The sequence below is a fragment of the Ochotona princeps genome, chromosome 13 (assembly GCF_030435755.1).
Source record: "Ochotona princeps isolate mOchPri1 chromosome 13, mOchPri1.hap1, whole genome shotgun sequence".
Taxonomy (NCBI): Eukaryota; Metazoa; Chordata; class Mammalia; order Lagomorpha; family Ochotonidae; genus Ochotona; species Ochotona princeps.
Window position 1 is genome coordinate 15,991,104 of NC_080844.1, and position 13,356 is coordinate 16,004,459.

Sequence of the window (13,356 nt, forward strand, 5' to 3'; positions counted from 1 at the left end):
TTCAAATGTAGCTCAAAAATAGCTTTATTCCCAACTTGATTTTTTTCCCTCAGAATTAAAAGCCAATGCCCAGAACTAGCAGGTCTTTAGGGATTCAAAGATTACTGATATAAGCAGTTCTCCATTTATTCTTTTGCATGGTACATGAGCCCCGTGGCCATAACTTCAGGACCCAGGGCTCTTTTTCCTGTGGGAGTTCCCTGCTCATAGCTTTACTCCAAATCTGTTTTTCTTTCCATTAGATACCTTGGATATTAAAACAAAATAGATTTATTTCTCTGCTAGCATAATTTTGTTTTTTTTTTAAATGATACAGTTCCATAGGTGCAAGGATTTACCTTCCCACCCTTCTCATACCACTTCTCTTCCTCAGCACAATTTGTTTCTAATTTAATCTAAAAAGACTATTTTAGAGGAGCTTCTCCCACCCAAATAACTGAAAAACTTTAAAATGTATTTCAACGTTGGAGTCATTTTATGTTCTTTGTTAATTATGTTTTTCAGCTGAGTGGTGAGCACAAATATTAATACGCTTTTCTAGAGTGTTCTGGAAAAAGCCACTCAGAGTCAAAGCAGATCAGTGATTTCCCTCTAGAAATCTCGGAGGAGGTTCAATGAGATTGTCTATGCTGGAGAATCAAGGACAGTTGCAGGGCAGCGCTTGAGCTGTCTACTGCTGGCAGAGTTCGAAGTCTGCTTTGTCAGCAGGGGTTTGGCTCCATGGTTGTGGACTATGTGCATACAGTTTCCTAGCGTTTGTATTGAGCTGCATACATTTTTGTTTTCTAGCAGTCCTGTTGTTTTGGTTATATGCTGATGTGTGTGCTTTCACATCAGCCCGGTAAATAAACTCATCACCTGATCCCATTTTGCAGGTGTGAGGGTTGAATGAAGCACTTAGGTTAGTGGCTAGCTGAAGGTCTCACAACAGAAATCAGTTGAGAATCTTTCTCTGATTCTGTTCTCAAATTTAGGGACAAGTTTTTCCTTCATGTTTAGTCTTGAGCCTTTATTTCTTTTTTTAGCCAATCTACTTGGAAGTTCTTTTGCACCCTAGCACTTGTTTTCAGGTGCCTCGTTGTATTTCTGCAGATTTTATTAGCCCATATGAACAAGCTTGGTGTCATTGGGGACCTGGGTGGGCATATCTTACAGTCAAATTTAAAAATAAACCTTATTGTTCCTTCAGTCTTGGAGGTGGAACATTCCTAGGCCTATGTTGCTTGCTGACTGGTTGTGAGACCTTTGAAGAAGCCCTGGAAATGGCAGCTAAAGGCGACAGCACCAATGTTGATAAGCTGGTGAAGGACATTTACGGAGGAGACTATGAACGATTTGGCCTGCAAGGATCTGCTGTAGCATCCAGGTAGAAACTAAATAGCCAGGAACAGTCAGTAGTGGTTTCACACAAGGCAGTCTCTCCACCCTGGCCAAGCAGCTAGTTTCTTTTTAAACTGTCATCCCACCAGCCTGGTGCAATCATCCATTGTATGGGAGCTCAGACTTGATCTCCTGCCCTCTATGAAGCACTGAGATTTTTAACTCTTGATGTGTGTGCTTAAAATAAGGCAACTTTGAAAGAAGGTTCTGGAAAACTGTAGCTGTTTTCCCCATCCTTTTGTTGTCCAGATATCTGGAGGCATTAAAAAAATTTCCCCATGCCCTCCCCCATTAATAACCATTGCTATTTTGTCCCTTTTAAGAAAAGGGCATTCAGCCATCCATATCGTAATCCTGTCTGCTCATAAACCATGGCAGCAAAATCAGGTCTTTTGTGTACGAACATAGTTTTTCATAGAGCTTTCTACTGCACCTTGGTGGAAGCCTGGGCTCTGCCTGAGGATGATTTTGAACACTCTCGCTAATATTTCCAACATAGCTTTGGCAACATGATGAGTAAAGAAAAGCGTGATTCCATCAGCAAAGAAGACCTCGCCCGGGCCACATTGGTCACCATCACCAACAACATTGGCTCCATTGCTCGGATGTGTGCATTGAATGAGGTAAGGCCTTTACTTAACCCAGGGAAAGCCACATGTCATTCATCCACATCATCTTGGCATGGTGGCAGCTATTGACTGCTTCAAAACCACATGTCCTTGGGAAACCTGCTCTTTAATGCAGTCGCACCTTTTGCAATGGGAATGCTGTGTGTGTGTTGGGAAAGGACGAAAAGTTTGTGTTTTATTTTTAAGTAAATGCTGAATGACAAATCAAAAATATTTTACTGTGAAAGCATGCGCAAATCCCAACCCCTGCCACAGCTTTTCTAACCATCATTATTGCTATGTGCCCAGTGAAATTTGAGGGAACGTGCTGGGCATTCCTTGCAAATCACTGTAGATAAGATGCTGCCTTTGCAATGTTTGATATTCTCTCTGCTTTCAGCTTCTTTACAGTGTTGCCTTGTGGCATGGAGTTCAAGCAGCATTGTACAGGGCTATCAAAGCACAGAGAGCATGCTACGGCTGGGGCCGGCCAGAGCCCCATGCTCCGGAAGGGTTGGAGCTGGTGATGGAGAAAGCTTTATTCATATGCTTAGAAAAACTGCAAAATTGCTATAGAAATAATGGAACCCTTTTTTTCTGAAATACAAGACATAAAGTAGAACAGCTGTCTTCTCACTGAGATGTGTTAGGAAGTTGGGGTAAGGGACAAGTAGTAAAAGTATTAAAGAATCTTAATAGCATTAGAATGGAATTTTCAAAGTACTATTTTTAATAAAAATATTCCTAATGAACAGAGGCTCAAATGATAAACATTCAGTTTGAGGAATTTTCTGTTTCACTCTCTGTTCCTTCTCTCTCTCTCTCTCTCTCTCTCTCTCTCTCTCTCACACACACACACACACACACACACACACATCTGAGTGGTGAATAGTGGAGACATTAGGCTTTAAGATAGGCAGGTGTCAACCTTGCATTTGAGTTCTGGGATTACAAAAGAGACCTCCTCCATCCTGACATTGATTAGAGGAGTTGCTGGCCTGAGTGAGGATCAAGGACCTAACTTTTCGGAAGTCCTCAGTTTCGAGGCAGTGTTAATGGGAGGCTGATATGCAGATAAAAGAGGATTCTGGATGTGTGCCTTTCTGAAGTCCACTTCAGTCATGATGTTTGTTCTAATAATCTTTAAAGGTTGTTTTCCCAAGTAGCAAAACAAGTCCTAAGACTAATTTGTGTGTACTTGGCTACACTCAAAGGTCAATGAGATGAAACACCTTTTGCCCCAAAGGGCACTAGCCCTTTGCCTTGCTTTCCACAGAACTGAATTCTGCCTTACGCTACTCATGGGAGTGAGCCAGTTGGTCTTTTCATGAGTGGCGTACTCCATCAGGGCGAGGAAAACTGAATTTATTTTTCACTTTGGGTTTCGATTTCAATGCCATTTATTGTTGGCGTACAGAAGTGCTTCTGTGACAACGTAGACATATACTACACAGGTTTGAGTTAACTTTTAGCTGTTTCTTTAGAGTTGAAGGCAATCCACTTGTTGCCTTTGGGCAGAGGCTCCGTCCAAAAGATGGAGTCAGGCCAGGCCCTTCCATGCACTAGCCACTGGCAGCATCATGCTTCCCTGGGAGAGCAGTGACCAAGGTCTTCACTCCTTGCTTTGCTATCTGGAGCCACTCAGTGAAGAAGTTTAGATTGTAGTCATTTCAGAGAGGTACATAATATTTGCTAAATATTTTTTTCTGCGATTACTAGGACCCTGTGAGATTCTTCCTTCACTTTCACATTTTCTTATTTATTTATTTTGAGTAGATATTATAAGCATGTGATACATAGTTCCAAAGGTAGAAGATCATATATGGAAATACATCACCATTTCCGCTTCTGTCTCCAGCATGCACTGCATTAGAGACAACCTAAGCTACACGTTGTCTGTTTCCACCCTAAGCTGTATGCAACATGGGATAAATAACATCTTTCTAGAAGTAGAAAACTGTAGAACATTCATGTTTTATAACAGCTTTTTAAAAAATATATAGTTATATATCATACCCTGTATGTACTAATCTGCATCATGCTTTAACAATTTCTATTATGAAAATTAGTAAGCATACAGAGAGAACAATCTGAAGAACCCCCACATATCCATCATCTCAGGCTCAACATTTATCAAGAACTATTCACACATGCTTTATCTCAACATTCTTCCTCTTTCCTCTGCTTTTCTCTCCTACTCCGTCTCTGTCTCTCTCTGTTAATACTACACAGGAAGTGCCAGGTATTATTTTGTTCTATCATTCATACCTCAATAAGCTCCTCTGAAACTATTGTCTCTTTTTTGTATACTGTATCTTGAGACTATGTTTAAAATTGCTTCATCCTTTAACAACTAGATAGCATCCATAATATATCGATTTGAAATTATTGAGTTGATCAATTTCCTAATGATGCTTAAGGTCTTTCTAGTCTTTTGCTGTTTATTGAGAGATCTGCAGGAGCAGTTATCTGGCCCATTGGATGTCCACATCCCGTACTGAAGTACCTGGGTTCGAGTCCTGGCTCTGCTCCTGATACCTTGCTCATGCATCCCCTGAGAGGCAGCAGGTGATGGCTCAAGTAGCTGCATACCTGCTACCCACGTGAGAGAACTGGATTGCTTAACCAGCTTCCTGCTTTGGCCCGTCCCCAGTCCTGGCCGTTGCAGCAACTTGGAGGATGAACCAGCAAATAGGAGTTTCCACTGTCTGTTCATCCCTGTCTGTGTGTCTTTCTCAAATAAATGAAAAGTGTTTAAAAATCTTCAGAATACTTGTATGTAGCATAAACATGCTCATGCTTTCTATATACTTTCTCTCTCTCTCTATATATATATATACACACACACACACACACATTGCTATAGAGGATAGATTCCTAGAAGAAAAATTTGTGGATTAAAAGATATGTTGATCATAACTTATCAAATTTCTGCTATGAAGCTAAATCTAATTTATATTCCCCCAAAACACAGTATAAGAGTACAGGGAGTGGAGATTTCCCTAGGAAGGTTACCAGACAATATAATAGGTAAGAAATAGTGTCTTATTTGGGAATCAATTTTTATTTTTCTTATTATAAGTGAGGCTGAGCATTTTTCATGTGGTTAATAGTCATCATTAGTATTCCCATTGTGTGTTTGTGAAGAATTTACTAATACTATCCACTTATTTCTCTATTGAATTGTTAGGCTTTTCTTATTGATTTGTAGGAACTCTTTATCAGTTAGGTATCAAATCCATTCTATGTGATATATACTGAATTATTTTCTATTTATTGCTTCCCATTTGGATTTGTTTGTGGTGATGTTTTTCCCCCTCAATAAATGTTTGCATTTTTAAATAAATGTATCAGTTTTTTTTCAATGGATTCTGATTGTTATATCTCTTCTATTTTCACATAACTTTTAAAAAGAATTCTCCCATGTTTTTCTCTAATCTATCTCTTTTTTTAACCACTTACATCTTTAAGCCATCTGGAATTTATTTGAAAAATGGAATGCCAATCAGCTTTCAATGTCACTTTTTCTGACTTTCTACCAGGATAATAAAGGACTGGGCCTTGAGCATATCCTAAGGTGGAGCTCTCATTTGGGAGAAGGGCAAAACACTTAAATATCTTTAAATTCTTCCTTAATCTTAGTTTCTTCGAGTATTGCTTGCCACTTCTTCTCCTAGGTGCTCTGTGGCTGTAGTTTTTCCTTAAGGAAACTCACTAAGAACACTCCTCCACCCATAAAAAGCTTTCAGGGGCTAATGGCTTCATGAACATGTGTTGTTAAAACTTTCACCAGTTAAAAAGTCAAGTTCCCAGACACTGATTACTCCCAATAGACTGAACAGAAAATCATGCCAACTTCCATGACTCTCTTGCCTCTGGTGTGAGTGACCATGACAACCCAGCTCTGTGAGTGAGTGAGTGGCAGGCAGCCTCTGCATGGCAGACAGGCTGAACTCAGGTTTAAGCCGAAGAGGCAGAGGGGGAGTGGGGAATTCTGTCAGTGCACTGGTGCTACACACTTATGGGACTTAAAGCATGTCTGCATGGACAGGATAGGAAAGGAATGTTCCTAAGTCCGTGCTCAGAATGCAAATCCGTGTCCATGATGGCAAAAATTACGATGTATTTTTTGTTGGCATGTTTTAACTCATGTGTTGACCACATGGGATATTCGATTATCTATCCTGAGGGCAGATACTGAGTAATGTTTCTTTGGAATCCCAGTGTTTGGGATAGAATATACTGAGGAAACCCATTAGAGGAATCAGCCATGCCACAGCTGTTTTACTTAGCAACTGGTTGTAATGGTATTTTAAACTGAGAGTTTGGGGAATTGAGGGAATGCACAAGAAATTTAGCTGAACTTGAACTCCAATAATAATTCTGTGTATGCATGTGCTGGGAGGTGAATCTCATGTCAGAACCCGAGGCGCTCTGGCTTAACTCCTGCCAGTATGCACACTATCAGTTTCTGCCCTGCCCAGCAAATCTGTGGAATGCACCATGAGGTTTGTTCAGTTTCATCTGGAAATGTTGAAATTGTTCAGTTTAAAGAAAAAAATAATTCACTCTGCAAAGTTCTGTGATGATGCTGTGTTTTTGCTAAGTGCTCTTTTTTAATATAATGGTTCAATTGTTTGTTACCTTTTTTTTTTCCAGAATATTGACAGAGTTGTGTTTGTTGGCAATTTTCTCAGAATCAATATGGTCTCCATGAAGCTGCTTGCGTATGCCATGGATTTTTGGTCCAAAGGACAACTAAAAGCTCTATTTTTAGAACATGAGGTAAGTTGAGGTTTCACAGAGCTCATATCCTATGTGGAGGTTATTTGGGTTTGTCTAATTCGTGAGGAGTTCTCTTAGTTTTAAAATTAGTAACGTAGAAAAGTTGTCATTTGAATTTTGTATACATATACAATGTTTAAAACATTCCATTTGGAAGAGAAGACCTCTACCCAAGATTTGGGACTGGTCGTTGGCTAATCAGAAGGAAAAGAGCCATTAGGAATGTAAATGGTATAGCCACCATGGAAAACTGAAAGTTTCTCAAAAAACCTAAATAAAATTACTGTATGTGTGATCTAGCAATTCTGCTTCTGAGTATTTACCCCAAAGATTTTAATGAACAATTTTTAAATCTTTTTTTAAAATTTGTTTGATAGGCAGACAAAAAAAAAAAAAAAAAAAAAAGCAGAGAAAGAGCTTCAGCTGCTGATTCGCAAATAGTGATATAGCTGTGTATTGCTTGTCTAGACTAATGCTTAGAACCGGGCAACCCAGGCCAGATTTCCTGTGTGAGGAGACAGGCCCATCTACTTGAGCTTCCTACCAGCAGGTGCAGATTAGCAGGCAGCTGGAATTGGGATCACAGCTAGGATGCAAATCCAGGCATCTTGAAATGGGGTTCAGTGTCAGACTGTTGTAACCCAATGTGTAAACACACGACCAAAGGTCCATCACTACTCACAAAATTTAAATCAGGGTATCCAAGAAGTTCTGCACTCACATGTTCTTTGTAGCAGCATGTACAATGGCAAAGTTGATCGAATCAATCCAGGTGTCCATCAGCAGATGAATGGGTTAAAAAAATTTGATACGTGTACCCCATGAAATACATTTGGGTTTATGAAGAAAAGACTTCTGTCATTTGTGACAACCTGGATGGAATTAAAAAACAATATGCCAAGTAAGATAAGTGAGATAAATACAGATACCACATGCTCTAACCTATATGTGGCATCTGAAACATTTAAACTCAAAGAAGCAGAGTCAGTCGTGATTAGAGTGACTGCAGATGGTGGGGAAAATGCAGAAGAGTAGATCTTAAGCAGAGTAAGTTTTTTGGAGATTGAAATTAAAATAATGTTAAAGGTCATTTAACTATATCTCCCTGGTTTAACTACTTCATTTTAACTTAAAATGTATATATGTTCATTTGGTCCCCAATCTGTTAATGTTGGACCAAGGCCTATTACTGAACATGGATGTTTATTGGTGTGCTGTAGTTACTTTCATTTCACAGCCTACAAATGTTATGACCTTTCTGTGATTTCCAGTTTGTTGCCTCAAAGTAGATCAAGAAATTGAGAATATACAGAGCAATTTGGTTGCAGAATGCTTCTAAGATTTTCCATCTATTTTATGTTGTGGCATAATTAAGTCGAGAACAATGGTTTGTGACTAGATTTCAAAAATTTAGCTGAACTTTTGTAGAGATGATCACTATGTATTTGTTTACATGGCATATAATTAGATGATTACATTATATTAATGCTCAGAGACATTTAGGATTATCTTCCATGAGGTATACTTTAAAGCCAAAGAGATTTGCTTTTTGTTTCTAATCTGGGGAATTAACAGTGATTTTTTTTTTTGGCTAAGATTAAAATGAAATAGTTACAATATTAAGCAACTCATACTCACCTCAGCAGCCCCAATGTGCCAGATATTGTTTCAAGCCCTTTACACATGTTGTTGACTATATATATAATTAAGTAGGACTTCTGTCAAGTAGACTTGCTGTTACCCCACCGTGTTTCATGGTTAAGGGTTCTGGTTGAAATTTCTCTTTTCTCTACAACATTAGGGGAGTGGCATTCCTAAGATTATTAAAAATAATGGGTGTTTGGCCAAGGTTCAGAGGTAATGAAACCAATTGTTTCCCATTGTTTTGGTAGGGCTATTTTGGAGCTGTGGGAGCACTGTTGGAACTGTTCAAAATGACTGATGAGCAGTAGAGACGCGTGGGCGAAGGACCAGCCCTTGTGAGACGTAGAACTGGAGCCTGCTGCTGCAGAAGGCGAAGCGTCGCTGTGGGATGGAAGCTAAGCCATCAGGACAGATGAATCTGCTGTGTAAATAACTTGAAATTCTTCCAGTTGATCTTTTACTCTTAGGTTTTGAGTTTATGATTCAAAATGGGGACTCTAAGAGTTTTTCCTGTGCACTGTATTTAAAAAAAAATTTGTGCATTGTGGCCAAACACACCAATTTTATGCATTATCTCTGGAAAGTTCTGTAATGTTTAAGGAGGACCTGAAATAGCGCTGTTCATTTTTCTTCTGGGGTTTACTGATCAGTGTGATAATTTTAACTTCATTTAGTAATTCCTCTAGGAGATTTTACCTTTACTTATATTTTTCATGACGTTTCATGATTGCTGTTGGTTTCAAATGAAACTGCAAATCTGGCATGTTTTACTGTGAACACTAGTTTTTGTATGTTCTTGCCTTTTTGGGGTCTTGTTTTTCTGTCTGAATGTCTTGAAAAAAGGGAGTCTTTATCTCTGTTTGTGTCTTCAGATAATCTCCCTCCCACACACAACCTTTCTTTAATGTTCATTTCAATCAAGGTGCTGACCAAGTCAGTTGTAAGTGAAATGCAAGAGCTAAACTTCTCAAAAGTGTCCATGACCAGAAGACTCTAAAAGTGCTAATAAATTTAACAAGTCCTGCAAAAGCCAAAAAGTATATGCAATTTTGTCTCATTCCTTGTGGTGTTCTCTTGGGTTCGTTCATGTTAGGCTATATTAAATTGAAATATTCTGTTGGAATGTCCTCATTTTTTGCATATCATATAAATGGCAGTAAATCTTCGTGCAAGAAATTTGGAATTTGTCTGGGAAAGTCTTCTGTTAAGATTAACTGTTCCTATCAGGAAATGTAGGGAAAGTCATGGATTGAAGTGTCAGGTAATATTAGCTATTTCTTTTGTACATGTATGTACCCAGGAGCTTTGTAACAAGATGTGTTAAATAATAATGTTTAAAGTTTTTTTTCCTTTTTACTATTTTAAACTGAAAACTGTGCTTTAATCCCAGTTTCTAAAATTAAAGAATAATTTATGATGCTGATCTATGTCTTTACCTATATATACATATAGATAATTTTTTAATTGGAAGATCCCATTAAGTATCAAGGGTACTTGTCAAATGTGGGACTGGTATAGATATGGGAACGCATGAGCTCTAATGCTCTTTTGGGTAGGGCGTATTGTTAAAAGGCACTGTTAAGGGCAGCACGGTTACTCCAGAATGTCTCTTCTCTCTGCCTTTGGAGTACCATCTTTACTTTGCGTGTCTTCAAGTCTTGAAGAAGTTGATGTTACTTGAAGAACTCACTTATCTGGTTGAAATAAAGCCCATTTCTGTTGTGATGTTTTTAGTGTATGTTATTTTCATTTGTTAATCCTTGTATTCCTGTTATCTACTTTGTATCTTAAAATAATGATGTGTTTTTGCTACTCTATATTTCATAACCTGAGGTTTTCCCCTAAGTGTGTAGAGTATAAAGGCCATGTCTTCAGTGGAAGCTATAATCCTATGCAAGAACTTTTTTTTAATATAACTTTGTTTTCTTATACAACTGCTTCCTTAAAGCCAAACTATCACTGCTATATTTGCTAATTCTGAAGGAGTTTCAAAATTTGGTAATCACAAATATTTCATCAACTTTTGTCTTAAAAAAAAAGTAAAATAAAGATACAAGCAGCTAAGATGTTCTTGAAAAAGTTCAGTTGTAAATCTGCATGCTCACTATGAACAGTGCCTTTTGGTGGTCTCTTCTACCACTCTGTCTCATCAGGGAACAGCAGACCATGGTTCTGCAGAAGAAATCAGGGCAAAGTTGGTGTGTTCTATTGTTTTAGTTAGCTGAAATCACTTGATCTTGTTATGAACACTGAAGAACATTCGTTTAGTTATTAGGAAACAAGTTATTCAAACAAATATCCATAAAAATTTGGCCACATACAGGCAGACTGGTTTATTGTTCTGTTTTGTTCTATTCTGTCCTAAGATTTACTTTATTTCTATTTGAAAAGCAGTATTACAGACAGAGAGACACAAAGAGAGATCTTCCACATACTGGGTTACTCCCCAAATGGCTGCAACAGATAGAGCTGAGCTAAAGCGGCCAGGAGTCTAGAGTTTTTTCAGGGTCTTCCATGTGGGTACAGGGACCCAAAGACTTAAGCCATCCTCTGCTGCTTTCCCAGATTATCAGCAGAGGGCTGGATTGGAAGTAGAGTAGCTGAAATACAAATTGGCACATAAATGGAGTGCTAATGCTGCAGGCGGAGGCTTAGCCTACTATGTCATGGTGCAGCCCAAGCATTTTCATATTCACCTGAATTACAGAAACTTCTGTTAGACTCCAAATCATAAAGAAATTTCACAGGGCAAAGACATTTTTACCTTGTGCTCGTTAAGTAGAATGATCAAGTGCTCCTGAGTGTGACTTCGTTGTGAGACATCTTTAGTGGAAATCCGGATTGTCCAGTTATTAGCTGTGTGGGCAAATTACTAAAACTTCTTTGTAGATCCTATCTCTCTACACACTGGTTTCCTCTTCAGCTTGTAATATGGGGCCATGAGTGGGCTTTCATCCATATATATTTTTTTTAAATCTATTTTATTGTGTTGTTGTTGACAATCTTTTCATAGTTAATTACAGTTAAAGAAAGAAAAAGAAAAAAAAAGGTTCAGGGGGATAGGGAAGTGGGCAATACTATTATGTCCATATTGTTTCCATCTTGTATCTGAGGTAAAGGAGGATATTGAGGGAGAAGCCCCACCCGGTTTCCCGCCCACCCCGAGTCCCGGATGTGGGGCATGCTCTGAGATATGTGCTCGAGTGGTGTTAATAGTTCTCCAGTTATGAATCGCTGCCAGTTTGGCTCGATGAGATCGTCCACTGATTGATATGGTCCATCATAAAGTCTCCGTTTGCCCCATTTTTCGCTGCTAACATGTAGCTGAGATGAATGATTGATCTGCTCTGTCTTCTTTCTTTTCTTGATTAGAGTTCTGAGTCCAGCAGTTCGATTGGGGAGATCTCCAAAGAAACTTTGAGGTATTCCCAGACTAGTTTCTTGCATGTTCTAGCAAGCACAGGGCCCAGCACAGTCCATCACCCCGATCAGCTGGTGGTTGCAATTGCTGGGTTGGTTCTGTTTTCAGTCCCGAGTTGCACTGGAACCAATGGGTGTTGCAGTCCAGTCTGGTTCTGCCCAGCACGTACTCGGCCCTCACACTAACCAGTGGGAGCTGCAGCCTAGTTGGGGCGACCCACGATAACCCTCACCTGGCCCGCCCCTGGTTTGCCAGTATGTGTAGCAGAAGACCAGTCTGTCCCCCATCCCATTTGGCTCTGGCACTTGTCAATGGGTATTAAAGCTTAGTTCTATCTAACCAACTCAACCATCCAGCTTTCATCCATATTTAAACAGATTAACACAGAACAGCTATATGGTAAATGCTTCATAATTGTGAGTGGTAATGAAAAATGAGTTTATAACCTTTTGGTGTATAATGAGCCCATTTTAATATGGAGATATTTCACCAAGCTCCATATGCCAATACTTAGGCTCAGCTCCTTGTCCACAATTGCTAAACTCCAAATCTTCAAAGTTCTGAACTTGATAACTTGGCAGCAAAAACCTATTGGGCATTCATTGCTCGTCACACGTAGTTTTGCTATAGAGCTATTAGTGTGTCTGATTACAGCATACTGGCCCAGTCAGGCTATGAAGTAATGAGAAAGAAATCTGAGTTTTGAAACACCTTCTAAGAGATGCAGATAAAGGGATTGTGGCCATGTAGATGCATTCTTTGGCATACATGCTGTCCGTGGATTCAGTCCCTTTGCTGGGAATTGTTCTTAAATGTAGTAGATGTTGTGCAGTCATGCAGTGTTAAGAATCTCATCTGTGCCAGGGCGGAGAATAAGTCAAAAAGACTAGGACACAAATCCCTGCTGTCCAACAGGTCAAGACAACAAGGTGTCAAACCAGCATGTGCGAAAAATTTCACAAGTGCCACCGTCCATTGATACATGAACTAAGATCCACCACCCAAGAACCCATATTCTAGGAGAGAAAACAGCATTACTAAATCAGCTAGGTGTAGCTCTAGTCAGAAAGACTAGGAGTTATTTCTTTGGTGAGGGTGATCAAAGAACCTTTGAGCAGAATTAAATGCAGTTGGGAACATGCCACATCAATAAACACCTGAGAGAACTGGTCCCTCCTTTGATTGGACTTACATTCTAGTAAAGGAGATGAAGTCTAAACATGTAAGCCAATAAACACTCAAATACCAGCATAATAAGTGTCCTGAAGGAAGGAAATAGAGGATACACTGCGGAGGATGGAGCGGGAGGGACTCGCTCCGTCACATGGTTATTGGCTGCACATACGATGGGCAAGCTTCAGCTTTGTGGCCGTGACAGGTTCCCCATGAATTCATGCTTGCCACATACTCAGTGAAACGGAAAGATGCTTTGGGGAAGCAGTCTGATAATTCATAATTTTTTGTTTTATTTAGGATATTTAATGTAGTCCACATATTATGCTAACTTAAGCATTGCAT

The 13,356-nt window shown here is 39.3% G+C and overlaps 1 protein-coding gene across 2 annotated transcripts in view; it reads left to right on the forward strand.

Annotated features, from left to right (window-relative positions):
• The window catches only part of PANK1 (pantothenate kinase 1), a 56,085-nt gene extending 46,245 nt beyond the window's left edge, over nucleotides 1–9,840 (forward strand). For both annotated transcript variants that reach the window (XM_004583371.3, XM_004583372.3), the window contains exons 4-7: nucleotides 1,190–1,366; nucleotides 1,880–2,003; nucleotides 6,648–6,773; nucleotides 8,666–9,840. In XM_004583371.3, the coding sequence (XP_004583428.2) occupies nucleotides 1,190–1,366; nucleotides 1,880–2,003; nucleotides 6,648–6,773; nucleotides 8,666–8,725 (487 nt within the window). In that variant the 3' untranslated portion in view covers nucleotides 8,726–9,840. The remainder of the gene's footprint in view (nucleotides 1–1,189; nucleotides 1,367–1,879; nucleotides 2,004–6,647; nucleotides 6,774–8,665) is intronic.
• The last annotated feature ends 3,516 nt before the right edge of the window (nucleotides 9,841–13,356 follow it).